The 27,562-nt window shown below is 36.8% G+C and overlaps 18 protein-coding genes and 7 pseudogenes across 25 annotated transcripts, besides 2 other annotated features; 10 read left to right on the top strand and 15 right to left on the bottom strand.

Moving 5' to 3' along the window:
• Positions 1-23: 23 nt before the first annotated feature.
• TVAGG3_0396700 (uncharacterized protein) lies at positions 24-287 on the top strand (the record flags this gene model as incomplete). Its single annotated transcript, XM_051232533.1, has 1 exon — positions 24-287. One exon carries the CDS (start codon positions 24-26, stop codon positions 285-287), a length of 264 nt encoding a protein of 87 aa, XP_051102263.1.
• Positions 288-336: 49 nt separating this feature from the next.
• On the bottom strand, positions 337-900 carry TVAGG3_0396690 (cytochrome B-C1 complex subunit 6, mitochondrial family; the record flags this gene model as incomplete). The annotated part of the gene is made up of 1 exon (XM_051232532.1): positions 337-900. One exon carries the CDS (start codon positions 898-900, stop codon positions 337-339), a length of 564 nt encoding a protein of 187 aa, XP_051102262.1.
• A 338-nt stretch (positions 901-1,238) lies between these two features.
• On the bottom strand, positions 1,239-1,655 carry TVAGG3_0396680 (uncharacterized protein; the record flags this gene model as incomplete). Its single annotated transcript, XM_051232531.1, has 1 exon — positions 1,239-1,655. One exon carries the CDS (start codon positions 1,653-1,655, stop codon positions 1,239-1,241), a length of 417 nt encoding a protein of 138 aa, XP_051102261.1.
• A 123-nt stretch (positions 1,656-1,778) lies between these two features.
• On the bottom strand, positions 1,779-2,117 carry TVAGG3_0396670 (uncharacterized protein; the record flags this gene model as incomplete). Its single annotated transcript, XM_051232530.1, has 1 exon — positions 1,779-2,117. A coding segment is annotated over one exon (339 nt), but the record flags the coding sequence as incomplete, so codon positions are not given.
• Positions 2,118-2,617: 500 nt separating this feature from the next.
• TVAGG3_0396660 (uncharacterized protein) lies at positions 2,618-2,893 on the top strand (the record flags this gene model as incomplete). Its single annotated transcript, XM_051232529.1, has 1 exon — positions 2,618-2,893. The coding sequence occupies one exon, from the start codon at positions 2,618-2,620 to the stop codon at positions 2,891-2,893; it is 276 nt and encodes a 91-aa protein (XP_051102259.1).
• Positions 2,894-2,921: 28 nt separating this feature from the next.
• Positions 2,922-3,122, bottom strand: TVAGG3_0396650 (uncharacterized protein; the record flags this gene model as incomplete). The annotated part of the gene is made up of 1 exon (XM_051232528.1): positions 2,922-3,122. The coding sequence occupies one exon, from the start codon at positions 3,120-3,122 to the stop codon at positions 2,922-2,924; it is 201 nt and encodes a 66-aa protein (XP_051102258.1).
• Positions 3,123-3,634: 512 nt separating this feature from the next.
• Positions 3,635-12,273: a mobile genetic element.
• Positions 3,904-4,341, top strand: TVAGG3_0396640 (annotated as a pseudogene). Its single transcript has one exon. A coding segment is annotated over exon 1 (438 nt).
• Positions 4,401-4,797, top strand: TVAGG3_0396630 (annotated as a pseudogene). Its single transcript has one exon. A coding segment is annotated over exon 1 (397 nt).
• TVAGG3_0396620 lies at positions 5,224-5,678 on the bottom strand (annotated as a pseudogene). Its single transcript has one exon. A coding segment is annotated over exon 1 (455 nt).
• TVAGG3_0396610 (uncharacterized protein) lies at positions 5,715-6,167 on the top strand (the record flags this gene model as incomplete). Its single annotated transcript, XM_051232527.1, has 1 exon — positions 5,715-6,167. One exon carries the CDS (start codon positions 5,715-5,717, stop codon positions 6,165-6,167), a length of 453 nt encoding a protein of 150 aa, XP_051102257.1.
• On the bottom strand, positions 6,184-6,573 carry TVAGG3_0396600 (protein of unknown function, DUF4108 family; the record flags this gene model as incomplete). The annotated part of the gene is made up of 1 exon (XM_051232526.1): positions 6,184-6,573. One exon carries the CDS (start codon positions 6,571-6,573, stop codon positions 6,184-6,186), a length of 390 nt encoding a protein of 129 aa, XP_051102256.1.
• Positions 6,639-6,911, bottom strand: TVAGG3_0396590 (Poxvirus D5 protein-like family; the record flags this gene model as incomplete). The annotated part of the gene is made up of 1 exon (XM_051232525.1): positions 6,639-6,911. The coding sequence occupies one exon, from the start codon at positions 6,909-6,911 to the stop codon at positions 6,639-6,641; it is 273 nt and encodes a 90-aa protein (XP_051102255.1).
• Positions 6,925-7,726, bottom strand: TVAGG3_0396580 (annotated as a pseudogene). The gene has a single exon. A coding segment is annotated over exon 1 (802 nt).
• On the bottom strand, positions 10,347-11,222 carry TVAGG3_0396570 (annotated as a pseudogene). Its single transcript has one exon. A coding segment is annotated over exon 1 (876 nt).
• TVAGG3_0396560 (protein of unknown function, DUF4106 family) lies at positions 11,353-12,033 on the bottom strand (the record flags this gene model as incomplete). The annotated part of the gene is made up of 1 exon (XM_051232524.1): positions 11,353-12,033. The coding sequence occupies one exon, from the start codon at positions 12,031-12,033 to the stop codon at positions 11,353-11,355; it is 681 nt and encodes a 226-aa protein (XP_051102254.1).
• A 56-nt stretch (positions 12,274-12,329) lies between the features above and the next one.
• On the bottom strand, positions 12,330-14,097 carry TVAGG3_0396540 (protein of unknown function, DUF4106 family; the record flags this gene model as incomplete). The annotated part of the gene is made up of 1 exon (XM_051232523.1): positions 12,330-14,097. A coding segment is annotated over one exon (1,768 nt), but the record flags the coding sequence as incomplete, so codon positions are not given.
• A 1,708-nt stretch (positions 14,098-15,805) lies between these two features.
• On the top strand, positions 15,806-16,396 carry TVAGG3_0396530 (uncharacterized protein; the record flags this gene model as incomplete). The annotated part of the gene is made up of 1 exon (XM_001300119.1): positions 15,806-16,387. One exon carries the CDS (start codon positions 15,806-15,808, stop codon positions 16,385-16,387), a length of 582 nt encoding a protein of 193 aa, XP_001300120.1.
• A 119-nt stretch (positions 16,397-16,515) lies between these two features.
• On the bottom strand, positions 16,516-17,118 carry TVAGG3_0396520 (uncharacterized protein; the record flags this gene model as incomplete). Its single annotated transcript, XM_001300120.1, has 1 exon — positions 16,516-17,118. One exon carries the CDS (start codon positions 17,116-17,118, stop codon positions 16,516-16,518), a length of 603 nt encoding a protein of 200 aa, XP_001300121.1.
• A 397-nt stretch (positions 17,119-17,515) lies between these two features.
• On the bottom strand, positions 17,516-18,457 carry TVAGG3_0396510 (uncharacterized protein; the record flags this gene model as incomplete). Its single annotated transcript, XM_001300121.1, has 1 exon — positions 17,516-18,457. One exon carries the CDS (start codon positions 18,455-18,457, stop codon positions 17,516-17,518), a length of 942 nt encoding a protein of 313 aa, XP_001300122.1.
• Positions 18,458-20,187: 1,730 nt separating this feature from the next.
• TVAGG3_0396500 (serine threonine-protein phosphatase family) lies at positions 20,188-20,430 on the top strand (the record flags this gene model as incomplete). The annotated part of the gene is made up of 1 exon (XM_051232522.1): positions 20,188-20,430. The coding sequence occupies one exon, from the start codon at positions 20,188-20,190 to the stop codon at positions 20,428-20,430; it is 243 nt and encodes an 80-aa protein (XP_051102252.1).
• A 4-nt stretch (positions 20,431-20,434) lies between these two features.
• Positions 20,435-20,761, bottom strand: TVAGG3_0396490 (uncharacterized protein; the record flags this gene model as incomplete). The annotated part of the gene is made up of 1 exon (XM_051232521.1): positions 20,435-20,761. The coding sequence occupies one exon, from the start codon at positions 20,759-20,761 to the stop codon at positions 20,435-20,437; it is 327 nt and encodes a 108-aa protein (XP_051102251.1).
• Positions 20,762-20,806: 45 nt separating this feature from the next.
• On the bottom strand, positions 20,807-21,282 carry TVAGG3_0396480 (annotated as a pseudogene). Its single transcript has one exon. A coding segment is annotated over exon 1 (476 nt).
• Positions 21,283-21,732: 450 nt separating this feature from the next.
• Positions 21,733-23,713: a mobile genetic element.
• A 1,086-nt stretch (positions 23,714-24,799) lies between these two features.
• On the top strand, positions 24,800-25,045 carry TVAGG3_0396460 (uncharacterized protein; the record flags this gene model as incomplete). Its single annotated transcript, XM_051232520.1, has 1 exon — positions 24,800-25,045. The coding sequence occupies one exon, from the start codon at positions 24,800-24,802 to the stop codon at positions 25,043-25,045; it is 246 nt and encodes an 81-aa protein (XP_051102250.1).
• A 155-nt stretch (positions 25,046-25,200) lies between these two features.
• TVAGG3_0396450 lies at positions 25,201-26,063 on the top strand (annotated as a pseudogene). The gene has a single exon. A coding segment is annotated over exon 1 (863 nt).
• Positions 26,064-26,554: 491 nt separating this feature from the next.
• Positions 26,555-26,800, top strand: TVAGG3_0396440 (uncharacterized protein; the record flags this gene model as incomplete). The annotated part of the gene is made up of 1 exon (XM_001300123.1): positions 26,555-26,800. One exon carries the CDS (start codon positions 26,555-26,557, stop codon positions 26,798-26,800), a length of 246 nt encoding a protein of 81 aa, XP_001300124.1.
• Positions 26,801-27,562: the final 762 nt, after the last annotated feature.

Raw genomic sequence — 27,562 nt, 5'->3', positions numbered from 1 at the left:
ACGGACAAAAAGTGTCATTTCGGATGGTCAAGCAGCCAATCGCATTCGAGCACTTCGAAGAAGCCTTACGTTCCAAGGGAGAGGGTGTCTGGTGCAAGGCAGAGGTCATGAGACTCTACGAGCAGTACATCCTCAATGCCTGGGAGGACAAATCGTCCTTGAATTGGCAATTCTACCAACTCCTCTGGGACGACCTCCTACGCAACTGGGATAACGAAAGAGCCCAATTCAAAGGTCGGGAGCTAATTTTCCAAATTACCATTAATAGTGCCTACTTATCCAACTAAACACTTAAAGTTACTTGGGGTTTCCCCCTAAAATAAAATTTTTTTACTCTTAGAACCACTCGAGGTTCTCCTTACGGTTGTTGAGCTTGTCACCGTCAATGTGTCTGACCTTCGTCTTCTTGCCTGGATTTGGAACCCATTGAATTGCGACAAGCTTGCCCATGGAAATTGAACCGCGATTCCGAAGGTTAAGGTTCAAGTGTCCCAAGTTGTTGAGGACTGGGGTAAGAACCTTGCCTGTCTCCTTGTTGCGGATTTGGTATGGGTAGGGTTGGGAAATTTCGTAACCGTCATCGGCAACAAGGGTTGCCCATGTAGCGGCTTCAGGAACTTCTTCGTGTTTCTCTTCTTCCTCTTCTTCCTCTTCTTCCTCTTCTTCCTCGACAATTCCTTCTTCAATTTGGTACTCACGAAGTATGGTGTTGCATGTTCTGTCCTTTCCGAGTACCTTCCAGATGGCGTCTATCTCTTCGAAGAAACGGTAGATGAGTCTGGCAAGGTCTCGGTTCTCTCTCTCGTAATTGCGCAAGGTTTCCGTGAAATCGTTCAGGCATTTCTCATTGGAAGCTTGGTTCATGAGGACATCGGCTTTAAGTTCCTTCATCTCTGTCATAAGACTACTTTGGAGAGTCTTAATAGTGTTTGTCAGATGAGCTTTCAATTAGGCAATTTGAATTTGAACTGGGCGCTTGTCTGGCAACCTTGAAAGGACATCTGCTATTGTGTTCGGCTTCGGTGCTTGTTCGGACATCGAAAAAATGAAGTGGTTTGAGAATGGCGGTTTTACTTCAAAAAGCTTGTTATGACAGTTATGTCATACAACAAGTTTAAAATAATATCTTGTTCTTCTTCTGAACGTTTGTTGTCTCTTCCGATAAAAGTTTCGAACATGAGAACCAAAAAACGTTTTTTGAGATTGCGGAAGAGTTCAGGCAAACGTTCATATTCTGGCTATGTTGGGAGCAGTTCAAAACATCTGAGCTGACTTTCGGACAAAATTGGGACAATGTCAGAAAATTCATCTTTGGTTGGACTGCTTGAAGGTAAGTCCCTTACATGTAAGTAGCTCTGGTAAAGTCTTCTCATCTCTGCTAACTTCTGGAGTATAGCTTCGTAATTTAAGAGTTTTAATTTTAATTGTCTTATTCCTCTCTTGACATCTAAACGGTAAGTATCCATGAGGTCAAGAGTAGCTTTGGTAGCTTTAAGTGGAGCTATCTCTTCTTTGACTTGTGCAATTTTGGTTGCAATTGTGGTTTGAGCTCCTTCAAGTTCGCCGTCTATGTCGTTCTCAACACCTTCAACCATAGCTTGAAACTCTTCATCGGTCCATTGAGTTTGGTGTGGGACGAATTTAACTTGCTTCATTCAAAAAATGAAAAAAAATGTTTTTACTCTAAACATGCCATGTATATGGCTATAAGAAACTTACCAGAAGGCTTCTTCTTCACATGAGTAAAAACATAAAAAAAGTGAGTTAAAATGAGATGTTTACTGAATTGGTTGGATGTCGCCTTCACAGGTTATGTAGAACGGCTGACCAGAGAAGTGAAGGAGACCCCTGAGAATTTGGTTCATTCTTGGGAAAGGGTTCTCTCTGTTTGGAAGTAGTATCCAAGGACGCTTGGCAAAGAACTTTATAATGGCTTCCTTCTTTGCTTGCTTTATGTCGTCGAAGGCTGTCCCGTCTGGTATTTGAATTGGAATTCCAGTCGAAGTCTCGAGATTCAAGGCAGCCCTTCCCGTTATCCAACCGTTAACGAGCTTGCCTTTTACATTCTGCCTGAGGAAGTCTTTAACAAGCTCGTTAATTTCAATAAGGTAAATTGCCTCGTCGGTAGGTTCGACCTCGACCATTGCTACTGTCAGTAAAAGTACTGCTACTGTCAGTAAAAGTACTGCTACTGTCAGTAAAAAGGAAAATTTGAGAGGGTTTTCGACGATAAAGTACTGCTACTGTCAGAAAAAGTACTGCTACTGTCAGAAAAAGTACTGCTACTGTCAGAAAAAGTACTGCTACTGTCAGAAAAAGTACTGCTACTGTCAGTAAAAGTACTGCTAGTAGCAGAGATTTTTATCGTTGTGGTCTGACGGTTAAGCCACAAACGAATGTCCGACGTCCCACCAACCGAGTCCATTCCCAAACCAGAGGAACCTAAAGCACCACAAGGCTTCCCGAACTACCCTCCTCAGCCTATGCCTTACTTCCCCAACCCTTGGTTGTTCCAGCAAGTCCACCCCAGCAATTCCAATCTCAATCCCAATCGAAGAGAGACCAAGAGTTCGAAGAAGGTCTGAACCGTTTACGCAAAGATTATGCCACAGCCCCTATGGAAGATGACAGGCTTTCAGTCTCTTCCCTAAGGTCGACCAATTCGACTCGTACCACAGATTCGGTTCGTGACCGTGACGACTACCTCAAGCAGTCTGAGAGACTCTTCATCTTACAGCCATTTACAGCTGGAGCTCTCAAGAACATGCGCAATTACGAAGGTCAAACACCAGCTGGAGACCGCAAAACAGACGTACTCGCAAGAGCCGTCCAGCTCGTCAAAACAAAGACGGAGATAGTCGACTTCATACTTGCAGCTTGCCCTTACAAGTAAAAAAATAAACAATTACGAATTAAACTTTTTACTCTTTCTTTTCTGAGTTGTTTAGAGCTGGTTTCTCTTGTAGGAACCTTTCGTACTCTTCCATGGTCATGTAATTGCGAATTTGGTACGTAATTCCAGGTTCGTTGTTTTTGAACCTTATGTATGTAACGCTTCCATCCTCCTCAGGGAAGTAAGCTGCTAACATCTGACCAAGTTTTCTCGGTGACTCGGAGCTCATTAAAAATGTCACTTTTTAAACGTTAAGTTTTTAGTCTTATTTTACCCTTTGTTTGTCAAGGTAGTATTGGAGCGCAATTTCTCCAAATTCTCTGTGTCGGAGTTCTTCAGCATTTTCCAAGGTGTACCTGGAGAACTCAAAGAAGTTGTCAAGAACATACTGCCATGCTGCTCTTCTGAGTTCGTCGGTATTTTGGAAGTGTTGCACCTTCGAGTCTTCGGACATGAAAAACTGACACTTTTTCTATTAAACCGTTTTGGCATTTCTCATGAGTGAGTATAGTTCTGCCGAACCATTGGAAGAGAAGAAGTACCCTTGCTGGCAAAAGACAAAAATAGTTGCCTTAGTTGTCATTGCAATTGTACTCGTAATTGAATTCATTGTACTTCTCTTCACGTACATAAAACTCAGCAATGGTATTTGCTTTAAGAAGCTACCATCTTACTAAGACTAAACACTTAGATTTTTCAAGCTTGACTTTTTACAATTTGAACTTTGTTTGCGTAGATATGAATTCTGAGTAAAATGGCATATGGCATGTGTCAAACCGTTGAGTTTTCACAAAATTTAAAAAATAACGTTTACCATGTAAAACGTTTATAAAATAACTGGGGTAGAAATGAGGTGAAAAAAGAGGTGAAAAAACAGGTGAAATCTCACCTCTTTACCTAAACATTATTTTTATTGAATTCAGCACAAAAATCATGAATTTCCTTAAGATAGAAAAAATAAAGTTAGTTTTATTTTTATTTATTTTTTTATTTTGTATGTAAAGACAGTAATGTCAACAACAGAGAACACAACAACAGTTATAGTCCATGAAGCTATAAATGAAGAATATGAGTACATACAGTTTAACAAACAACTCCGTCTCATTCGTTCGGTCAAAGACGATATGTACCAAATGCAAAGTATTTTGACAGCATGTTTTGCTCCAGATACTAAGAAACCACAAGACTGGTTTAGGAACCAAAGCACACAAGAACTTTTTGAGCGAAGCACAGCGAGACATACTTTTTTCTGAAAACAGTGGAAGAACAGCGACTACGAGAAAAACCGCAGTCGCCAAAACTCTATGAAAAGCGTGAAGAACAGCGAGTAGGTAAAAAACCCCAGTCGCCAAAACTCTATGAAAATCGTGAAAAATTGCCAAACGGTTTGAGAGGATATTATGTACATAGACTTCTTGTAAATGCTGTTGCAATGTGGGCTTCGCCTCGTTATGCTTGGTATATTTACAGACTTCTTGACGAAATTCATAGACAAGAACGTGAAGAGATGGAAAACAAGCTTGAAGCAAAAGACAAAAGCATTCAGAAAAGAATACCACGTTCGGTACCAAAAGGAAAGGAAAAGAACTATAAGTATATGATTTATACTGAAGAGATGGAAAATGAAAGACAGTGACATGGTTATGTTGCATTTAGTCAGAAGAAACAACAAAAGCTTTTACGACCTTGCTAAGATTTACAAATCTGACAGAAATTGGTTCTATCGCGAAAACTTACCGATTTCAATGACCCCAAATGAAGATGTGAAACAAATAGTTCAAGATACGTTACCTCAAACACACTATGATATGAAAGGTTGTACAATACTTACCTTCAAAGAAGACTTACCGCTACTGAAAGAAAAAATAACAGAGTATTTTGACAACTTCAAACAAGCAGAGTAAATGAACTCTTTATTTTTATTGACTTTTTACAATTTGAACTTTGTTCGCGTAGATATGAATTCTGAAAGAAGTATGGGGTCTTGTATGACTTTGTACTTCTCCCATAGTTCATGTCTGTCAAACTTACCTGCCATGGACTCTTTCATAAGTTCCATGAAATCGTCTTCGACAATCCGGGAAAAGTATTATGTCAGTAAGTATTCTTTTAACATCCTTACTTAAACTCTTTGCTGTCTGTACACATATACGACTGAGATGTTAAAGTGTCTGAGCTTCTTAAGAATTCGACACATGTCTTGTTCTCTGTTCTTTAACAAAGAATGAGAAGCAAAGTCATCTAAGATAAGAAGACATCTATGAGGGTAAGTCTTCCAATCGTAAGATTGCAATTTCTTCGAAATGTATTCTATCTCTTTCTGTTTGTTTCTGAAGTGTTTCTTCTCTAATATTATCTGCATTTCCTCATTTGGGTCTTTAAACTTAGAATTTATATACTCATTTATAGCATTATACTTCAAAACTCTTCTTTGTACTTCTTATCCAATCTAACAACTCAGAGTCTTTTATACATACTAACTTAGACTTCTTTATAATATCTTTGAACGAATTGACGGTTTGGTCAAATTGACCAGAAGTCGAACAAATAACAACTAACTCATAGAATGGGTTCTTCTCATCTAGTTCTTGTTGTTGTGCAGCCATTTTAAGATAAGTGAAAGTCTCACCCGACCCAGGTGGTGCAATTAGACCTGTTATACCATTCTGAGCAAATAAGAACTTTTCATGTATAGGCTTTATCTGAGCATTTCTAACTTCCTCTTGTTCTTGTTTAAAACATTCTCAAATTTTTTGTCAATGTCAGCAAACTTTTTTTCTAACATATTTTTAGAAAAATTAAAATTTTTATCTTTTAGAAAATGTCTAGCGATTTCGCTATCTATATTCGAGACAAACTTTTTGACAGCAAAACATCTGTCGACCATAAAATCTTACATAGTGTAAACAAGAAAGGTGAATTTGTTCTAAAGTTCTGTTTCTGGGAATATGACAAGAACCATAAAACATTAAGCAGAGCAGTCTTAAAATTTGTCAATGACAGACTTGTTGACAGAGATGACGCCGATTGGAAAGATGAAGTCCAACAAAAGTTCTTAGAATGCAAAGAAGACACATGCGCTGTTCTTGAAGATGAAATAGAAAACAGAATAGATGAGCTATTAAAGGACAAAGAACTTTTACATAAATATGGTTGCGCCAAATTTGACATAACTCCACCAGAAAAGAAGAAGAGAGAAAAGAAAGAAAAGAAAGTAGAAGAAGAGAAGAAAGAACCAGAGCCAATTCCACCGAAGAAGAAATTTGACATGTAAAAATAATATTTTATTTTTAGAACATTTCTGGGTCAATGTCAATGTTCTCTTCCTCTTTAGGAGTAAACACTGGCTTAGACTCTAAAATCTTTTTACCCAATTTACCTTGAACTTCTACAACTTTAGACTCATAATATTCATAGTCGTCTGTCTTCTTTGGTTCATAAGGTATAACAAGTTTGTATGCTTTGCCTTCTTTAAGGTTTGAGAACCTTCTGTCAAAACTTTCTTTGACTGTTAACAAACCTTCTATGTCTAAGTCTTCAAATTTCGCACCATTTTTAGTCACAATAGCAAACTTAACTGGTTCGATGTTCCAAACTTTGCTGAATGAAGACTTTTCAAAATGGTAGAAGTAAACATTCAAATATGTGAATGGGTCTAGTTCTTCTTTAAGTCCTGACATGTACTTATTTACTGAGATGAATTTTGCCATCTTATCTATCGGATAAAAAAATATTTTTTTTAAATTTACTCAGAAAAATTTTTCTTTGTATATACACCATTCTGAACATCTAAAAGACTTTTGACATTTGCCAAGAATGTACGTTTAGAAGCTGCCATATAACCATATTCTTGACAATATTGTTTATATTCATCATATAAAGACTTTTCATCTAATGACACAAAGTCAGTTTCATCTATGAACAGTTCATATACACTCTTGTTTGCTTCTAACAATGTTTGTCTCTCTTCGGTATGTGGAATTTGTCTTGGATTGAACTTAGAAATATCTAATGTCATGAAATATGAGAACAAGTGGTTGTTGTAAAAGTCAGATGTCAAAGTTTCTGCTAAGTCGTCAAAATATTCTGTATCTTGCATATGAGAATCTGACGTTCTGACAACTACATATCTTCTGTCAGAACTTTCTAACTTCATCGGAACAGCATTGTTTGAAACCATAATGAAGTTTGCAACATTTTCACAAACTCTTTGGTCTTTATACTTTCTTTCAACAACTCCAACTTTATCTGTTATAAGACTCTTCAAAGCATCTGAGTTCAAAACTTTTGTTGTATCTATACTTTGAAGTTCATTGCAAACTATAAGTTTCATATTCTCTATTGAGGAGTTAAACTTGCCACAGATGTTTTCTAAGTTTGTCATATTCGGGTTCGAATAGCCCTCTAACAGTTTGCATAAGATATCTGTAAAGAATGTGTTCTTACCAGTTCCTTGTTTTCCAATTATAATGAGAGCAGTTTCATTTTTAGCACTTGGATGTTGTAAGATGTTTGCAAACCAACATAAGATATACTCATAAACCTTTTCGTTTCCATTGCATATAATTTCTTTGACATGGTCTAACCAAGCTTCTATAACATTTTCTTTCCATTCTACTTGTTCATATTTATATCCAGTGAAGATAGAATAGAAGTTTGGAGAAGGTGTATAGAACTTTATACCTCGAACTGAAAAATCTTCTAACTTTGACAATAAGATATCCCAAGCATCTAACATCTTCATTCCAACTTGTACAACTTTTATTTTCTTAAGTTTCTGTCTACATTCTTGTTCAGACACTATTGTTGCTCTTGGTTTGTTAAAGACAACATCCATTCTTTCATGACATAACATTCTGGGGCAGAGTCAACATAAATGACTAAACGTTTCAAATTCTCGACTGCTTTGTTATAGTCTCGAAATGGACACATATTTCTGAATGCTTGGAAGTCATAAAAATCTGAAACATCTATTCTGTACATTTTTATAAAAATAAAAAAAAATATTTTTTTATTCTTGACTTTGTTGTTGCATTTGTTGCATTTGTTGTTCTTGAGCTATTTGTTGTTGAAGTTGTTCTTGTAATACAATACTTTCACCAGTTGCATCTTCCAATTCGAAACTTTCTGCCGTCATTGACAAATACATAGGACATAAAAGTTTTACAGGAACAAAGTTTGCGTCAACTAATGTCAACGTTATACTTGCCAAAGTGTTTGAGTTCACTAAGGTTGAAAATTCTGCATTCGAATGAACAATAGGCAAACCAGCAGAGAAAGTATTGTTTATACGCATAAGTATCTTTTGGTCATAATAGTTTCTGTCGACATTCGAATAACACTTTGAACCTAAGTTTGAAACAATATATAAGATTGGTGTGCTTAATGTCAATGGAATAGACATTCCTTGTATGACACCTTTTCCTGTTATAGGAAACTGTTGGTAGTAAAAACCAGAATAAGTTTTGTATTATAGCTCATATCGTTTATAGTAAACTCAGTCGGACATCCAAACATAATGAAACCTGCTCTAGTTGCAGCACATGTTACACCCGTACTTAAAGTATTAAATAAGTCAACAAAACCTGTTGGTGGTATATCTGAGTAAGTATCTTCAAAGGAGTATTTTTTACCATTCACAGCAATAAAGTCTTCTGGTGTCAAAAGAGCAAAACAGGCTTTAGTCGTCATTGTGTTTAAGGTTAGTTTACAATATCGTCCTTGAGGACTTTGTAAGTTTGTTGTTATAGAATTATATGACTCAGGGTTTTTAGTCGTAATAGTATAAACCATTATGTCTTCTGCCATTTACTTAGCAAATAAACTTTAATGAAATGTTGTGGTCGTCAAATATTTTTATAACGTCTGGGAAACTATATTTTAAGTTCAACATTTCACCTCCTTTCATAACGTATATCTTGTCAATGACATTATATGAAACACCACAGCAACTAATGTCGGGTTCTATTTCTTTGATGTTTATATCGTCTGCCTCTGTCAAAAGTTTCAATAGTTCTTTCAAAACTTCATGAGGTGCAATGACATATGAGTTCACTTTTACAGGGTTGCGTTCGACCAAGTTTAACATTATACTTAAAGCTTGACAAATCTTCTCCTGAGTTTGAAGTTTGTCTTTCAGTTGTTGGTAGTCGTTTCGAATATCTGCAACAGAACTTAAGTCTCTGCTAACTTCAGGATATGTTGGTTCTTTTACAGGAACAATTGTTATACCATCTTCGTCTTCGTATGGTTTCCCCACTTCAACATCTCTGTCTTTGACATTGACAACAGCACTTTGACTGTTTGTTTGAGTTGGTGAATTTAACTTCACATCTGCCACCGCCATTAAACCTTTTGAAATACTTACGCTTCTATTTTTCGGAAATGACATTTTACTTAGAATAAAAAGATGGACGTATTCGGATATCTTATTGAATTGAAGCAGAACAAAGTTTATACTCACAAACAATACAAATACATTGACAGAATAGTTCTTTACACAAACAATGGAAAATGTTATAGAATAGCAGTCTTTGCTGAACCTAAATATTTTCATAAAGCAAAGAAAGTTGGTATAACTGAAATGGTGAAAGTTCTTGAAGCAGACAAAATATAACTTCAAAACTTACAGATATTACTAAAGGAAAGTTTATAATACAATATTATGTCAAAACTGGCGTACTGTCAATATTTGACGGAGAGAAGTCAGTTCAAGAACAACTTACTGGCCTGCTGCCAAAATCTGCTCGATGGAAGCTGTCGTTATGCCAATCTGAGGAGCCCCAGCAGGTTTCATCGAACGAATCTTCAAAAGAGCATCTTCTGTGAAAAGTGCTATTGGTTTTGTAAACTTCTTTGCTTTCAATTCATCTGGACCGTCTCTGTCACCAGTATATTGTATTTGAACTGTACCAACAGTTGAAATACCACCCATAAAGTCTTCTGAGTCAGCAAATGGAATGCCAAGCCAAAAGTTTGAACGGTCTCCATTTGTATATTGAGTTTTTTGACCTCCTGTATGAGTCCATACTTTCACATATGGCATAATAGAACTTTGCATTTCAGGGTTAATGGTTGTTGTGAAGTTGTTGTTAAAGTTCATAGCATCTAATGTCAAGTTGTATGACCTCATATCCTCAACTGTAGAATATTCTTCTCTTGGATAATATTTGCCATCTATGTTTATATGATATTTAATACCAGGGTTGTAGAAACAAGAATAGTCATTTATAGTTCGTCTGAACAGTACAAACATAGTATCTGCATGTTTCATTGCAGTTGTTAAAGCAATATCTGTTCTTGCACCTTCGGCTCCTGGATTTTGGTTTCCAACTTCACCTGCAAAGTCTTTGACAGATATTTGGTGTATAGGAACATAAGTGAACTGCAATATATTTGGCAGCTAAAGCATTTGAAATATCTGGGTCCAACATATAGACTGCAAGTCTGCTTTCTATTCTCTTGCATTCAAATTTTTCGCATGTGAACTTAACTGGGTCCCAAGCATCTCCAGCAGCATTGAAATAATAGTTTACTTCAGTGTTGAGGTTTGAGAAACCAAAGTCTAAGTCAACTTTGTCTTTGCAAAATTCGGCGAATGACGTTTGATTTGTTCCCTTTACGTCTGTAAGAGTGAATGGGTCTTGTGTTGGTGCAATGACTAAGTTATTTTTGCTTGGAGTAAGTTCGATAGAAATTTTTCCTGCCCAGTTTGGCAAGTATCTTAAAAACCTGAAGATGAGGAAAGATGACAAAGGAACTCTAAGTTTCAGTTTTACTTTGGTTACTGCTGCTGCAGTTTGTCCAGAAAGGTTAACATAAACTCCTGGAACGTTAGGGTCAAGTCTTCTTATTTTCTCAATAGTTGCATACTGGTCTGTTTGTTCTCTAGCTTGTGGTTGTACTGAGTTTCTCAAAGCGAACCATTCATAGTTTGCCCATGTTACTGTTTGAACTAAGTCAGAGTTAGAATATATCTTATATCCATGAAAACTTCTGGAGCATATTGGTATCCGACATAGAAAATTCCATTGCAACCTTTCTTGTCAGACAACTTGGCAGAAGGTTTTATTTCAATGTCTTGTTCCACGTATAAGAATGAGTTGTCAATAGAAATAATATGAAACCTGTCGCAAGCAATATCTACTGTTGTTGAAGAACCTTCTCCAAACTCACCTACGTTTCCATAAGAAACAGCAGTTGTATATTCGTAAGTTCCAGGAACTATTTCTGACCTTCTAATGGCATTGTCGCATTTGTTATACCATTCGGAAACATTTCCGTTCATGGCATCCAAAACTGTTGGCGTTATATTCTGAGCGGCGTACATTTCATATGGGTAAAAATATAGAATAGTTGGATTTATGTGTCATAATTGTTTCGGACCAAGCTTTACTTTCTTCCTGACTGAGTTTTTAACTGAATCTTTAACTCTTCTTTTTCCTTCATTGCCACTACTTTCACTTTGTTCTACTCTTCTTCTTTGGTGTCGCTTTTGGTAACTTGCCCTCTGCTTCAAGTTGTTGCATCTTTGCCTCATGTTCACCTAGTATGTTGTAAATTTCCCATGTCCTTTTTGCCTTTGGGCTCTGGTCGCCCATCTCAGGTAACCTATATCCTAGAAAGATTTTGTCATAGTTTGTACTTGAGTCTTCGCTTATTGTTTGCATGACTCTTTCCTGAGTTTCCGGTTCAAGCTCTTCAAACAGAGCTTGTCCATATGGAATAAGCTCGTTTCCAAATATATGTTTTTGTAGCCATTCTGGTTTTCTTTCCATGTAACCAATAATATCTTTTGTGAATGGGAAAGCTTTTACCCAACGTTTCAGTCTTGCATCATTTATTTCTGTAGTTGGTTTTATTTTGTCATGGAACATGTTTTTCAATACTAACATTTCATTTGGTACTGTCCATTTGAGTTTTCTTAAATATTCATCCCTTCTCGGTTCATTGTCTGCAAAGTAAGTTTTTATGACATTTTGCAAACTTTCGTTTGCAAGGTCATGTACAATAGGTTCTCTTCCTTCTCTCTCCCTAACTTTCTTTCTAAACTCTTCACCAAATATACCATCTCTATGGTTCTGTGTAGTTCTTTGAGATAAATGTTCTAGAACGTCAGGTGTTATATTTCCTTCAGCCATGTTCATTTCATACTGGTCCAAAATATCTGCATCTTTCATATCTTTCAATGGCATTAAAGCCGCGCTGAAAATACCCGTTATATCTGGTTCACCATTCACTTCCATTGCGTCTACAACTTCTTGGAATTGAGGTTGTAAGTTTATGAACCACCTATCCGGATTAGCTTTATGACCCCATCTCATTGTAGTTCCATAGTCTGCAGAAACAAAAGTAGGTTTGTTTCCATATTGGTTAGGTTCTGAATGAACTTTAAACAATGTTTCATTTCTATATGTTTTGTTGAAATTTAACCTTGTATTTTCACCGAGTTCAGCCAAAGATTGAACGTTATATGGTCGTAAGTAAAAAGGATTATTGTATTTGCGTACATTTTCTTTCAGTACTTCCATTCTATGCTGAATATTTTCATCTGATGTTGGAGTCTTTTGTATGTCGGCGAACATTTTTCGATATTCTTCTACTATGTCAGTCGAATTTTTCTTAGACTCTTGGAAAGATTCCATATTCTCCGCATACACTTGTTGAGGGTCAAGATTTTTCGGCTGTTCCAAATCTTCATCTAGTTCTGTGAAGTTAGTTTCCAAAGGAGGGACTTGTTCGTTTCCTTCAGGCTCTTCTAGCTGTTGTTGCTGAACTATTTCTTCCATGTCTGGTTGTATCTGAACTTCTTCCTGTTGAGTTTCTTGTACCTCATCTGCTGGCATTTCATATATTCCGAGACCGTTTTTAACAAGTTCCCTATCTAAGTCATCCGGACTCATAAACCTTTCTTCTTTCGTTCCGTCTCTATTTTTTACGCGTTTCATGAAGAGAGTTGAATTATCATTTAGCTCTGACACCAAATATCTCGGAGTAAATTCATCCATGTCATTTGGATGATATGCTATTAAATCATATCCCTTAGCGAGCTTGTATTTTCCAGGCTTGAGATTATATCCCATTTGGTGCTGAACCATAAAGCTAAATAGGTTCGGGTCAGTATTTCCTTCCTTGAACTTTCTAATAGCTTCTTTATATCTGTCACTAAAGTCAAGAGTATCTGGGTAACCATAATCTTCCTTAAGCATTTTTAAGAATTCTTGGTTTCCTTTTTCTCTACTTCTTTTATGTCCTTGCTCTGTTTGTGGTTGTTGTTGTGCTGGTTTTGGTTGTGGTGCTGGATTTTGAACTGTTGGTTGCTGTGCAGGGTTTTGAACTGTTGGTTGCTGTGCTGAATTTTGAACTGTTGGTTTTGGTTGTTGTTGTGGTGCTGGATTTTGAACTGTTGGTTGCTGTGCAGGGTTTTGAACTGTTGGTTGCTGTGCTGAATTTTGAACTGTTGGTTTTGGTTGTTGTTGTGGTGCTGGATTTTGAACTGTTGGTTGTTGTGTTGGTTTTGGTGCATGCCTGTGTCTGTGTCCATGTGACGATGTAAATGTTTTAGGTAGTCCTGGTGCAGGTGCTTCTCTTGGAGGGTTTGGTGGTATATAAGTTCCACCAGCTGGCACATATGTTCCATCTGCAGCATAATGTCCTACCTGACTTTTCGTTCTTAAGAAAGCATTTACTAGGTCTGTTTTGGTCTGTTGTAACTCTTTTTCTTGACTTTCCACAACAGTTGCTCTAACGGCGTCATAGGCACTTTGAACTGCCTGTCTCGTTGCTGCATCTGTTATTTTCGTCATATTTTGTGCTACTTCTTTTAACTCTTTGTCGAAACCTTCAGACTTCAGTTTCTTTCCAGATGAGAAGTCGTTCACTAGTTTCACCTTACTATGAAGAGCTTCGAAGGCGTTCTTAAAGTCAGCATTCATTAAAGCTTCATTTGAACTGTCTTCATCCGCTTGTATTTTTGTCCTTATTGACCCTATAAGTTGGGCTGCTTTAGCGTTGGCTTGGGCATCTAACCAGTCATTATTAGCTTTTATATATTCTGCGCTTTTCATTGCCTTTTGCATGGCTGCGTCGTTATTTTTACTTTCTTGTGCTAAGTTTTCATACTGTACGGTTTGGTTTTGCAACTGTAAAAGTTTTTCTGCCTTTACATTTGCTTCAACTTCTTTTTTATACTCATCGCTATCCATATATGTCTTCAGGGCTTTTTGTTTTATTTCTTCATCTTTCAGTACTTTATATTGAGTAGTATGGTTTTTCAAATTTATAACATCTTGTTCCATTTTTGCTACTTCTGCTGCTTTTTCTGACACTTTTTTCGCATATTCCTCTGTACTTAGTTCTTTCAGTTGTTCTTCTTTCTTCTTTTTCTCTAAGTTTAACTCATTTAGTTTCTTTGTGTGTCTGTCATATTCTAGTTTCTTTTCGTTTTCACTTATTTGTTTTTGTATGTCTATGTTTGACTTTTTGACATCTGTTATTTGATTTTTGAGTGAACTCAAATTCATTTGACTTTGAGGGTTATAAGCTGTTCCGTCTGCAGCTCCACCATAGCCTGCCATTTTCGCTAAAAGTGCCGCTCTTAAACCTCCACTCTGTGCACCAATAACTCGGTTTAAAAGCATAGGGTTGCTTGACATTTGTTGCAACATAGTGGGGTCATTCATCATTTGTTGTTGCAACTGTTGTTGTGGTGTCAGTTTTACTATTGGATGTTTCAATGCTCCCTTCCTCTTACGTATATTCTTACGTAGCTTACGTGGCATTTTAAGTGAAGTAAAAAACGGTTTTTGACAGATGTTTATATGACACTTTTTGTTCAGCACAAAAAACTACTCGGTCAAAGTGTTGTCAGTTTTATAAAATAACCGTCCTATCTCATTCTATAAGGGGGAAAAGGCTTCTCAAAGTATACTTCCTTGGAACGCCTGTAACTTTTCCTGTAGCGACGATAGACCCTTATTTGTCCGGACAAAGTTATACTATTTTGAGTGCTCTACAAAAAAGTCACCGGCTGGCTCGTCCTCAGAAATTTTTTATGGGCTAGAGGGCGCAACGCGCCTGGAAGCCCCACTACCTTTTTAAAAAAAAAATAGAACCTATATTATATTCTTTTCAAAGATTCTTGCAAATCATCAAAAATAATTGTATTTTAAAAAACGATCAAATTATCCTTTCATTATTTTAAACTTAAATTAGTTTTTATGATTGATTAAAGCAATCATATTTATTCATCATTAAATAAACAAAAAAATAATATTTGAGAGTTATTTCAAAAAAAACACATTGAATTTATTAATTTGTCTCAATTTCAGTATTATAAATTTTTATAATTTCAATATTTTGAAATACACTTTTTAATATTTCAATATTTATGATATTTCAATGTATTAAGTGATCTCAAATTGAGCTTCTCAAATATAAGTTGGCCTATTCAAATAATAAAATTAAATAATATTTAAAATAATAAATAAAAGTGATTGAGGTCATAGCAAAACGGCTGTTTCAGTCATTAATTCTTAAAAATAAAAAGGGTAAAAACTAAATAAAATGGGTAAAATTCAATAGTGTCTGTGCTATCGTTCAATTTAAAGGTGTCTTTTGAAACCGCAAGGCACATTGAATTTTTGAATAGTGTATTATGGCTTGACAGACACCAATGAAAAAAATAAAATGATATTTATTTTAAATATATAAGTCCTTATATAAAATATAAATATTTTATCGTTTTATTTTCTTGTTTTAGAAATAAAACTAACTCCAAAATAAAATTTTTGATTTAAAGACACTATAATGACACCAGGCAAATCTTCCAAGACACCTATCGTCGGGAATCTAACAACCTTACGAAATTCTGAGATACGGAGTAAACGGCCACTTCATTTTTATTTACTCATAATGGCAGCGGTAACTACAGTGACAGTCCAGGCGCTCAGGGGCGTGCCGTACTACGACCAGATGTTCGGCACACTGTACGCTGTGTGCAAGAGGCTCTCATTCGGCCTGCAGGACGACCTGAAGGAGGGCGATAACAGTGTGTGCGACGTCCTCGACAGGCTTAACTTCTCCACGGACGCCGACACGAGGAAGAGGGTGTTCGACTTCACCGCGAAGGCGGACGCCGACAACTACGACTGGGAGACAATGGTGCTATGTCTGAGTGGCAGAAACGAATCGAGCCGCATGGTGGAAAACTACTCGTGGGCGGGAAGCAACATGACGTACATGGAGCTCGCGCGGAGGACGAGGTTGACGTACTACAGCCTCGTGATGGACACCATATACTACAACAGGTGCAACTGCAGCGCGTTCAGCGGAACAGGCGAGAAGACTGTGGTACCAGTGAGCGGAAAGGAGCGGACACTGATGATACTCATCGTCTGCGCACTGTTCGCCCTGGTGATCGTAGCCACGTTCTGCGTGGTAGCCGTGTGGTGCGCCGCCACGAAGGGTGTCGACGTGTTACACTTATCCCTCTGAGAATATCACACCGAATAATAAAAATATATTTTTATTCACTGACCAAGCTGAATGATTTTGAGGAGCTCGCCGAACTTCATGGACCTCAGATATTTGAGAGGCTCCGATATCCTGTCTGTATGCTGCATCTACAGGGTGTCCCTCATGAAGTTGACAGCCTGCTCGTCGCTCATGAACTTCATCGGCTTCCATATGGTGGACGAGATGAGGGCGGCGAGGCGCGCCATCATGCAGAACGCCGGACTCGACATCATGATGCGAGTGCCCTTCTGGACCTTGTTCGTCTTGCCGTCCGCGTACGACTTCGCGACGTCGGCTGTTTTTCCAATGTCCCTGATTGCCGCGAGCACTCGTGCGACGTTCCTCTCCCTCGACTGCAGCCCCTTCGGAGCGATACTGTACAGCTGTTTCAAGCTCATGTCGAACGCAGTGTTGAACACTTCGGTCGCGTACACCTGGGCCTTCTTCGCCCTGCTGACGATGTCCTCTGGGAGTTCTGTCCCGCTCGTGTCGACTGCTGTGAGCGATGTGTCTCCCCCAGCCGCGTACTCCAGGAACACGCGGAACGTTTTGTTCTTGCCCGGCCTGACGGCGTACCCCGCCTTCCCTGAGAAACCCTGCGCGCGCCTATTACTCACGGCGCCCACGTAGAATGCGCCGTCCGCGTCTGTCTTGTTCCTCGCGAATGGCTCCATCTGCACGTCAAGAGCGACGGGTAAAACGAACGACATCGCTCTCCTGATCTCGAAGAGGGCCGCCTGTTCTATCCGCGCCAGCAGCTGCTGCCCGTCGCCGGACAGTGTTGTGTCGATCGAGATGTTGATGACGTCGTCCACCTCGGAGGAGTACCCGCTCGACGCCTGCCTCTTACCGTTGCCGGAGGAGATGTAGCCGGTGAAGTACGCGAGGAAGGCGAACGCGTAGAAGAGTGTGTGCGGCGAGTCTGTTCTCGCTATGTTGAATATCGTCTAATAAAATTTAAATAAATGTTTTGTTTCGATGAGAAGGCTACATGAAAAGAGATAACCCAAGAAAATCATCTAATTCGCATCAAAGAAAATTATATCCAAGAAAATACAAAATAGCATGATAATTTTATTATATACATTACAAATTGAACTAACAATCTTATAATTTATCATCAATAGTTTTGAAAGCCAGGTTGAGTTTGGCAGGAGATAGAAAATGACCAAATTCATTCGCTAATCTTAATGTTTTCCGATAAACTTCTTTTGCGTTTGGAGATTTTTTAGCCCCTTTCTTAAATACCTTAGAGATGTTATATTCCGTAAGCTCATTAAGTTTGGAAAGATCTTCCAAACATTCAAGATCATAAATTCCTGGCGTAGAAGTTTGAAAAGTGTCGAGAAGGGGACTCCACCACTCCCAATCGTTCTCTCTTAGATATCTAATCTCAAATATCTTTTGTGCTCTGTTCGCACGCCGATTACTTTCTTCAAAGCCAAATTGAATAAAATCTTTGTGGCGTTGTTTCATAATTTCTTCTCTATGTGTTTCTCTAACATTCATTTTATTTGCAAAATCATTCAGTAGTCTTCTCTCATCTTCTTTAATTTTATATTCTAATTTATTAAGATCGTTTGATTTCTTACTAGATAAACTATCTTCAACAATCTCTTGAGGTAGAATAAATGTTGCTTTTGGACCTAAATCTGGAATAAAATGAGGACTTTCTGGTGTAATCGATTCTTTTTCGGAAACAAATGGCACACTGGTAGAATATTGCTTTTTCATTAAAATTCGAGGTGATTTAATAGAATTGACAATTGAATATCCATTATTAATTCTTTTAATTCTTGCAGATGATGCAATAAGCTGCTTTTGATAAGCATTTCTGTGTACTTTTGGCTCATCTAAAACTAACGTCCTATTTATTTGATCAATATACTTTTTAACGTCTGAATTTATTGTCAACGGTTCAATATCTGCTTCATGTTCGATTTTTAAGCGCGGTATTCCTGTTCCATTAGCTAATGAATGTGATATTCCGTTGAATTCTTCTCGAATTTGCTTTAATCTCTGAATCTTCTGGTTACGAGTTTCGTTCATAATTGTCACTTTTGATACACAATTCTTTACAAAAATTTTATATTGAGCAATAAGCAACTTTGCTGATTTATGCATGTGTAGGGTTTGATCAAAAAGGTTGAAAAAAAAAAGGTAGTGGGGCTTCCAGGGGCTGCGCCCCTTCTAGCCCTGAAGATGTTTAGTATAAATGAAGTTTATATTTGGAGGGCTTCCAGGCGCGTTGCGCCCTCTAGCCCCGAAGATGTTTAGTATAAATGAAGTTTTTATTCGGAAAATTGTTAGTCTTCTGGGTCGAAAACATTATATAATGTGTCGCTTTTCACAAATTATATATGTTTTCATGTTTTGTCACTTTTCTGTCACTTTTCGGGGAAAAACATTTTTATTATTATATATAAATGAATTTTACAAAACCACCGTTACCGTTCTTTGGAAATAAGAGTAGATGTAACGATATTATATTGAGAGAACTTAAGAAACTACCGAATGGTCTAACATTTGTAGATTTGTTCGGTGGAAGTTTCTATATATCCCATTTATGTCATACAATATTCCCAGACTCAAAGATTATATGCAATGACTTCGACAACTATATGAACCGTCTCAAACATATTCCAGACACAAACAATATATTGAAAGAGTTAAAAGAAAAGATACCTATAGGTAAGATGGAACGTATACCATTAGATAAGAAAAATATTGTGAGAGAGGTTTTGAAAAAAGCAGAATATATAGACTGGGATAGTATATCTGCTAGACTATTATATAGTGGTGCTATAAGAGTTCATGACATTGAAACACTTATGTCAAAAGTTTTATATCTTAACTATACAAATGTTTTCAAAGAGAACATAGAAAAATATATTGAGGGTATAGAGTTTGTGAGATGTCATTGGACAGAGTTGTATGAAAAATATAAAGACAAGGAAAATGTTTTCTTTATAGTGGACCCGCCGTTCTATAACACATGGGATTTTCAATACCAAGTAGACTGGACTTTGAGAGACTCTTTAGAAACTTTAGACGTTATACATAACCATCCATGCTTTTACTTTACATCCGATAAAAGTGGTTTGGAAACCGTTATGAGATGGTTAGAGGACATACATGACTATGAGTTTAGATATGACAAGATAGAATATGAGAGAGGTCCTATAAACCGGAGAAAGTGTCACAATAAAGAAATTTTATTAGTAAGTAAATGTGGTTGAAATCGGATTGTTAGTTTTAGGTTTTTTTCCATTGTGTCATATTATTATTATGACGTGGCAGAAAAGTACAGAGAATATGAAGATGAACCAATGCCTGCAAATGTTCAGTATATGTACTCGTAAGAGATATTTTTATCTAATATTAAATGGACGCACAGAACTTAGCGAATGCGCAGCAACCTGGACAACCAAACCCAGAGAATATTCCAAATGAAGTTAGAATACAAACTGCAATGGCAAACTATGGTCAAGTGCCAACAGATGTACAAATGCAAACTGCCAATGTCAAATGACGCTGCGTTAGGTTTGCCACCAATGGTAATGCAAATATGAGATGGAAAGAGTTTTATACAAACCCTGAATGGTGATATAAACAACTTTATGCAGATGACAGAACGCGAGTCGAACACAGGAGTTGACCCAGAATATGTTTTCTACCAGAGGAGAAACAGAATGTATGAGCTCCAGTTAAAGAATGCTATGGAACTCAACAGGAAACGCAAAAGACTAGGTGGACATTAGATTTTTACATATAGTAAAATGGGTTTCTTCAGTAAGATAGGAAACTTCTTTCGAAATGTTGGAAGAGGTATATGGAATGGAATAAAAACCGTAGGAAGAGGAATTGGGAACGGAGTCAAAAATATTGGTAAAAGAGTAGGTCAGTTCGTTGGTATTATACCTAAAGACCCTGAACCAGAAGAACAAGCTCCTGTTATACAACAGCCTGAACCTGCACCACAGTCTAGTTGGCAACCAAATCCAACACCTCAACCGTATTAAAAAATTATATTTTTATCGTTCGATAGTAGTTGTATATGAAACTAAGTTCTAAGTAAAACGCATGGTATAATGGAATTATTCTTTTTCTTCCATCTGTAGTAAACCATACTTGAAAGTCTGAAATACTTCCACTTGGTGGTTCGTATAACTTTGTAGGTTTTTCGTAAAAGTCATTTGCCAAGCATAAGAAAGAGTTTTGAGCGCCAGAAAATGAAGCATGAACAATAATAGCAGCTGGGTCGAAAACATTTTCATATGTTCCATTAGGGTTTTCGACTTCATAAAAGTCTGGGTGTACTGGATATGCTGCAGGCTGATTTAACATCCTCATAAATCTATACCATGCCAAGTTGTTATATTTTGTAGAAATATAAACGTTTTCTCCAAGGTCTTCTATTTTATTGATTTTAACAGTTGCATTTTTCCTGTCATAAATAATATCGAGATGGTATTCTCCTTCGTCAATGTTATACTGGTTTGCATATTCGATATAGATATCGTTTATTTTTTCTTGAAAAGCTTGAAGAGTTGTTTCTAAGTTTACAAGCAAACTAACTTGTAAAAGTTTTCCCTGTTCAAATTTCTCATACATACGTTTTTCTTTGTTATAGTATCGAACTTCAAAACCGACCGTAAATGGGAAACCATGTATGGCTTCTGAAATGAACTTCATTCTACGAAAGCCAATAGCTTTTGTGACAGATGGGTCTCTTAGCCATCTTAATGGGTAGTCAAAACGATAGCCTTCATGCTTTACGTCTCTGTCTCAAACTTTTGACCGACATTAGTAAAAAGTTCATCTAATGGTTTAGTTGTAGCAACTCTTGAATTTTCTTTTTCTATTGAAAGCATATTTTATCTATAATAAAAATGTCGAAAGATATTGCTTCCATAAGAGAAATACAACACAACCGACAACTCATTATGCAAGCTCTAAATAAGAACACAACAAACTTTTCAAACTATTCTAAGATATCTGAGTCATTGAAAGAAGGAAACTTAAAACTGACATTAAACCCAATGACAGATGAGTTTCTGTTTCAAGACAAGAAGAACAATACTGTCTGTATAAATCCAACAAAAGGAACTTTAAACGAGAAACCTATAAATGAACTTCTTTTGAAAGCAGATGTTGACAACAAAGCTGACAAAGAATATGTAGACGATGCAATAGCAAAAGAAGAAGAAAGAGCTAACAATGCTTATGCAACAAAAGAACATACTCATCCTGAACTAGCAGACAAAACATATGTTGACAATAAAATGTCAAGTGAAGTGACAAGAGCTGAAAACGAATATTCTAAAAAGACTCATATACATTCTATATCTGAAATAACAGTCTTAAACGTTAGCCTTGAAAATAAGGTAGATAAGGGACTTATGGCTAGTGTGTTAGTGAAGAAGGCGGATAAGGAATATGTGGATGAAAAAGATAATGAAATTAAAGAAAGGGCTGAATGGTATCATGAATGGACATCGAAGATTTTTAAAACTAAAGCTGATACAGGATGGGTTTCAGGATGTTTAGACCTTAAAGCAGATAAAACTTATGTTAACGATGAGTTAGAGAAGAAAGCAAATAAGACTCATACACATACAAGTTTTACAACTTTTACAGCAGATGATATTACACTAAACACAACCTTGCCAAGTAAAGGTCCAACAATACCACCGGCAACAAGTCTTGTAGATACTTTGATATCTAATGACAATATTATTATGCATCTAAGACAGGAACTCAATGTGCTTAACAAATTTTGCCGAATCTTATTTACCCGGTTGGCTCATTATATGTTTCAATGAACTCTACCAGACCAGAAGTAGTACTTGGTTTTGGAACTTGGACTCAAATAGTCGACAGGTTTTTGTATTGTGCAAACTCTTCAAAGGAAACAGGTGGAAGTAAAACGATTTCAGGTGAAAATTTACCTGCGCACAGTCACTACATAGATTTAAGTACATCTCAAGCAGGTTGGCATAAGCATAGATATTGGGATTGGTCAGGAATGACAAAAGGTAAAGGATATGATGTTAAAGACAACGTTAAGTTTGCTATAAATTGTTACTGGAGTAACACTGAGGGAGGAGGAAACCATACACATCGCGTTTCAGGATATACGCAAACAACGGGACAAAGTAAAGAATACATGCCACCTTACATGACAGTTTACGCATGGTATAGAATTGCTTAGTCGTCATTTTCAACTTCTTTAGCATATTCGTCAGGAGTTGTCTTATATTTGTTAGGAACTGTCTTTGAAAGTATACCACCTTGAACTTTGACAAGTTTGAAACGAGGTCTGGCAATAGTAGTTTTATCTTCTGCTTGCAGTGTGTACATTTTGCCATGTTTGCCTAAAACTTCATAATATTCTCTTGTATACTTTCTTCTATTTTTACGAACACGAATGTGAGTACCTATCGGGTTCCATTGTTGTCATAGTCAATAGTATTTTCATATGGGTCGCGTTTAGGTATTTCTATTTTTACTTTGTCACCTTTCTGAAGTTTGAAGCCCGGCATTCTTTCTTGTTTGTCTCTTTTGACTAAATTATTAAATATATAGTCTTTCTCTAAGTCAGGGTTGTTTTTCATTTCTTCGGGGGAGTGGTTTCCCAAACCTTTTTGTTTACGGTTATTGTAAATATTTAAAACTTGTCTCATCTTTGCCATGGAGAAGTGTCTATATTTGTCGTCATATGACATTTCATTTGCTTCACCACCTTGTGGTTGGTTTAAGTCTCTTAACATTTTTATACAACCGTCAATGACACCAAGAGCAGAATGGTTTTGGTCGACAATGAAATATTGGTTTACATTTTTTGAACGCAGATAGTTTTTTACATCATCTGATTTGAAAGAACTTTCACAGTCAGATGTCAGTTTTGTTGGATGGTATTTGTCAACGAATATTGTCAAAGCAGTTTTCACATCTAAAATATTTTTGGACCATAATGGTATGGCTTCACAGTATCTTGTGTTTTGACCAACAAATATTAACCAGTATGGTGGTTCATCTTCTCTATACCTCGGAATGTTTTCCAAGATATCCATAAACCAAGCATTTGGTGTTGAACTAAAGATTTTTACCATGAGTGCTTTCTTTGTCGCTTTAGAAACATAGGGTCCTTGTTTGGATTCGTCATTTTTTTATCCTATAAGAAATGGGTTTATTTGGCGCATTAGCAGGAGTTGCATCCAGATTTTTGCCCGCAGTGGGAACAATAGCTAGAGTGCATTTGGAATTGGAAGGAAGATTTTGAGTACATTAGGTATACTTAAAGAGAAAGCACAACCTATTACAAACTGTACAGAAAGGTTGGGATGTAGCACGAGATGCAACAAATCTTATTCCAAATCCTGAAACAAGAGGAAAAGTTTCAAGGATGGATGGACAATGTAGGAAGACAAGCAGGAAACTATTATAACAAAGCAAATGACTACTATAACCAAGCAGGACACTATATGGACCAAGGTGAAAGATTCTTTAACAGAGGATATAACCATGCACAACAATGGGTAAACAAAACCACCTCAACCGCCTCAAACGTGGGGAATGTAAAGTTTTTTACTGAGATGAAATGAACAATACAGCATTGAGACAAATGGGTTCAAGATGGATTTGTCGGCTTCCAGCAGTTACACCACGTGTTTGTCAAGTTCTTCCTATACCTCAGGAAGTTTTAGACCGACTTAAAAAACCTAAACAACCAGTTTGAAAACAAACCAAACTAAAATTTTTTACTGAGATGAAATGACCGAAGAAGTTGAAACGGTAGATTTGACACCACAAACAAAAAGTTCAGAACCATTGTCAAAACCCGTCAAAGAACTTACAGATGAAGAGAAAAATTCAATAATAGAAAGTGCCAGGTCTGGAAATACAAACCCTAACTACAAAGTCACTTTTCATAAAAATGGAACGGCTAGTATCTCAAAAAAGAAACAGACTCTCACAAATAAAATATTGAAGTCTGAAGGAGCTTTCGAGACAACAGATGGAAAAGTTTACTTCACTGACCAACAGTTCATTATAGAACATCTCATTGACTTAGAGTCGAAATATTCTAAACTTTACAACAACACAAAAAGTTGAAAGGAAAACAAAAACAAATGGCATATGATATTTATGAAGATGTTGACGACACAACTGTTCCTGCAGGTGAGGTAAAGTCAGAGGAACCGAAAAGTGACGAAAAACCGATAGAAGAAGAAAAACCAAAAACTGAAGATAAACAAAACCAAAGTTTAGTTTCCAAACTAAACCAAGTCAAACCTTCATTAGCTGGTATGGTTGGCGTCAAAGACTTATGGCAGCAGGCGGTTATGTAAAGTAAAGAAAAAAAAATATTTTTTTATTTTTATAAAAATGCCTCCATATAGAATGGACAGAAAGTCTGCTAGAATAAAAGCAGAGTTACAAGGATATGGTTGGAGAGTTTCGAAGAAGTTTAAATATAGGAAGGGAAGACCCATAAAAGTCTATGACAAATTGTCTGGTCTTCGCTACGAAATGGATTTGGAAACAGCACGTGCCAATTATCCAAACAGACTAGAGAGGTTAGAAGAAGAACGTCTTATGGACATGCCTTTCGATGTGTTAAACATTGCATGAAATAAAAAATTTATTTTTTAAAAAAAGTGACATTTTTTTATTTTATTTGAAATGTACGCTGAGTTTGTTGGAGAAGACCGTTGGGAAACTTGTTTGTTAGATGAGAAATATGAAATGGCATACCATTTTAAAACAATATATTTTACATATATTAAATGCTTCAGGTTGAAAAACAAAGAACAAAAGTAGCAGATACAAAAACCGTTAGACTATATCTTTACAAATGCTGGTAGGACTATTTCAGATGAAGAAATTTCATTCCGAGCATACAGGTTTGACTATCCAATTCGTGGCTTCAAAGTCCTTCAGATGCAAAGGCAATAGCATTTAGAAGAGTTTTGTTTTCAAATAGAACTAACGCATTTATGTTCGCAGTATATTTTCATGGGCAGTATAAAGGTTCTGATGGTCTAATAGACAAATTTGATGAAATGAGAATCTTTACAGTTCGTTCAGACGAAAGTCTTGAGAAACTCTAAATGACTTTCAAACTCAAATGAACAAATATTATTGGGAATTTCAAGAAAAATACGACTCTTTACTAAATGGAACATACTATCTGAAACTAGAATATGACAAGATGAACTCCACCGTTTCATTTCAAAAGATTGAAATTAACCCTCCAAGAGATACAGAGTTTTTATTTTGGAAAGTAGACAAACGTTCTTGGGCACAATTTCTTCGGTTACTAAACCAGAACGAACCATTACCACCAGATGGTCCATTTCAATTTATACTTCCACCAGCAGATTTGACAGTTTATAGAAACGTGTTTGACCCTCAAAATGTTATGTGTCATGCAAGTTTCAGTTCAAGCAACAATAGTTTTCTATGTATTGTTGGTAAGGACTTTTATGACTTTGCTTCTAAATTCTACGAACCACCTAGTAACAGTTTCTCTGACTTTCAAGTTTGGTTCACAACAAATGGTGTGCAACATATTATTCCATTGTACTATGACTTTTATCTCGAATTGTCTTTCATATATAACTACGGAAAAGTGCTGAAAAAGTATTGAAAAATAATGTTTATGTTAGCATGTTAGATCTAACACGTTTTCTAACCACTTTTCTAACATCGTAGAAAACTCATGAAACAATTTATTTTTGACACTTTCACAAAAAAATAAAAAAAGTGAAGTTAAAATGAGATGTTTACTGAACTGGTTGGATGTCGCCTTCACAGGTTATGTAGAATGGTTGACCAGAGTAGTGAAGGAGACCCTTGAGAATTTGGCTCATTCTTGGGAAAGGGTTCTCTCTGTTTGGAAGTTGTATCCAAGGACGTTTGTTTAGGAACTTTATAATGGCTTCCTTCTTTGCTTGCTTTATGTCGTCGAAAGGAGTGCCTTCTGGTATTTGAATTGGAATTCCGGTTTCAATTTCGATTTTCAGCGCACCTCTTCCAGAAATAGTGGTGAACTTGACCTTGGGCTTCATGACCTTGCGCAAGTACTGCTTAACAAGCTCGTTAATTTAAATTAGGTAAACTGCCTCATCTAATGGCTCGATGTTGTCCATTGCTACTGTCAGTAAAAGTACTGCTACTGTCAGTAAAAGTACTGCTACTGTCAGTAAAAGTACTGCTACTGTCAGTAAAAGTACTGCTACTGTCAGTAAAAGTACTGCTACTGTCAGTAAAAGTACTGCTACTGTCAGTAAAAGTACTGCTACTGTCAGTAAAAGTACTGCTACTGTCAGTAAAAAGGAAAATTTGAGAGGGTTTTCGAGGATAAAGTACTGCTACTGTCAGTAAAAGTACTGCTACTGTCAGTAAAAGTACTGCTACTGTCAGTAAAAGTACTGCTACTGTCAGTAAAAGTACTGCTACTGTCAGTAAAAGTACTGCTACTGTCAGTAAAAGTACTGCTACTGTCAGTAAAAAGGAAAATTTGAGAGGGTTTTCGACGATAAAGTACTGCTACTGTCAGTAAAAGTACTGCTACTGTCAGTAAAAGTACTGCTACTGTCAGTAAAAGTACTGCTACTGTCAGTAAAAGTACTGCTACTGTCAGTAAAAGTACTGCTACTGTCAGTAAAAAGGAAAATTTGAGAGGGTTTTCGACGATAAAGTACTGCTACTGTCAGTAAAAGTACTGCTACTGTCAGTAAAAGTACTGCTACTGTCAGTAAAAGTACTGCTACTGTCAGTAAAAGTACTGCTACTGTCAGTAAAAAGGAAAATTTGAGAGGGTTTTCGACGATAAAGTACTGCTACTGTCAGTAAAAGTACTGCTACTGTCAGTAAAAGTACTGCTACTGTCAGTAAAAGTACTGCTACTGTCAGTAAAAGTACTGCTACTGTCAGTAAAAGTACTGCTACTGTCAGTAAAAAGGAAAATTTGAGAGGGTTTTCGACGATAAAGTACTGCTACTGTCAGTAAAAGTACTGCTACTGTCAGTAAAAGTACTGCTACTGTCAGTAAAAAGGAAAATTTGAGAGGGTTTTCGACGATAAAGTACTGCTACTGTCAGTAAAAGTACTGCTACTGTCAGTAAAAAGGAAAATTTGAGAGGG

The sequence above is a fragment of the Trichomonas vaginalis genome, chromosome V (genome assembly GCF_026262505.1).
Source record: "Trichomonas vaginalis G3 chromosome V, whole genome shotgun sequence".
Lineage (NCBI taxonomy): Eukaryota > Parabasalia > Trichomonadida > Trichomonadidae > Trichomonas > Trichomonas vaginalis.
Note: the sequence above shows the minus strand (reverse complement) of the source record. Positions and strands in the feature narration are given on the sequence as shown.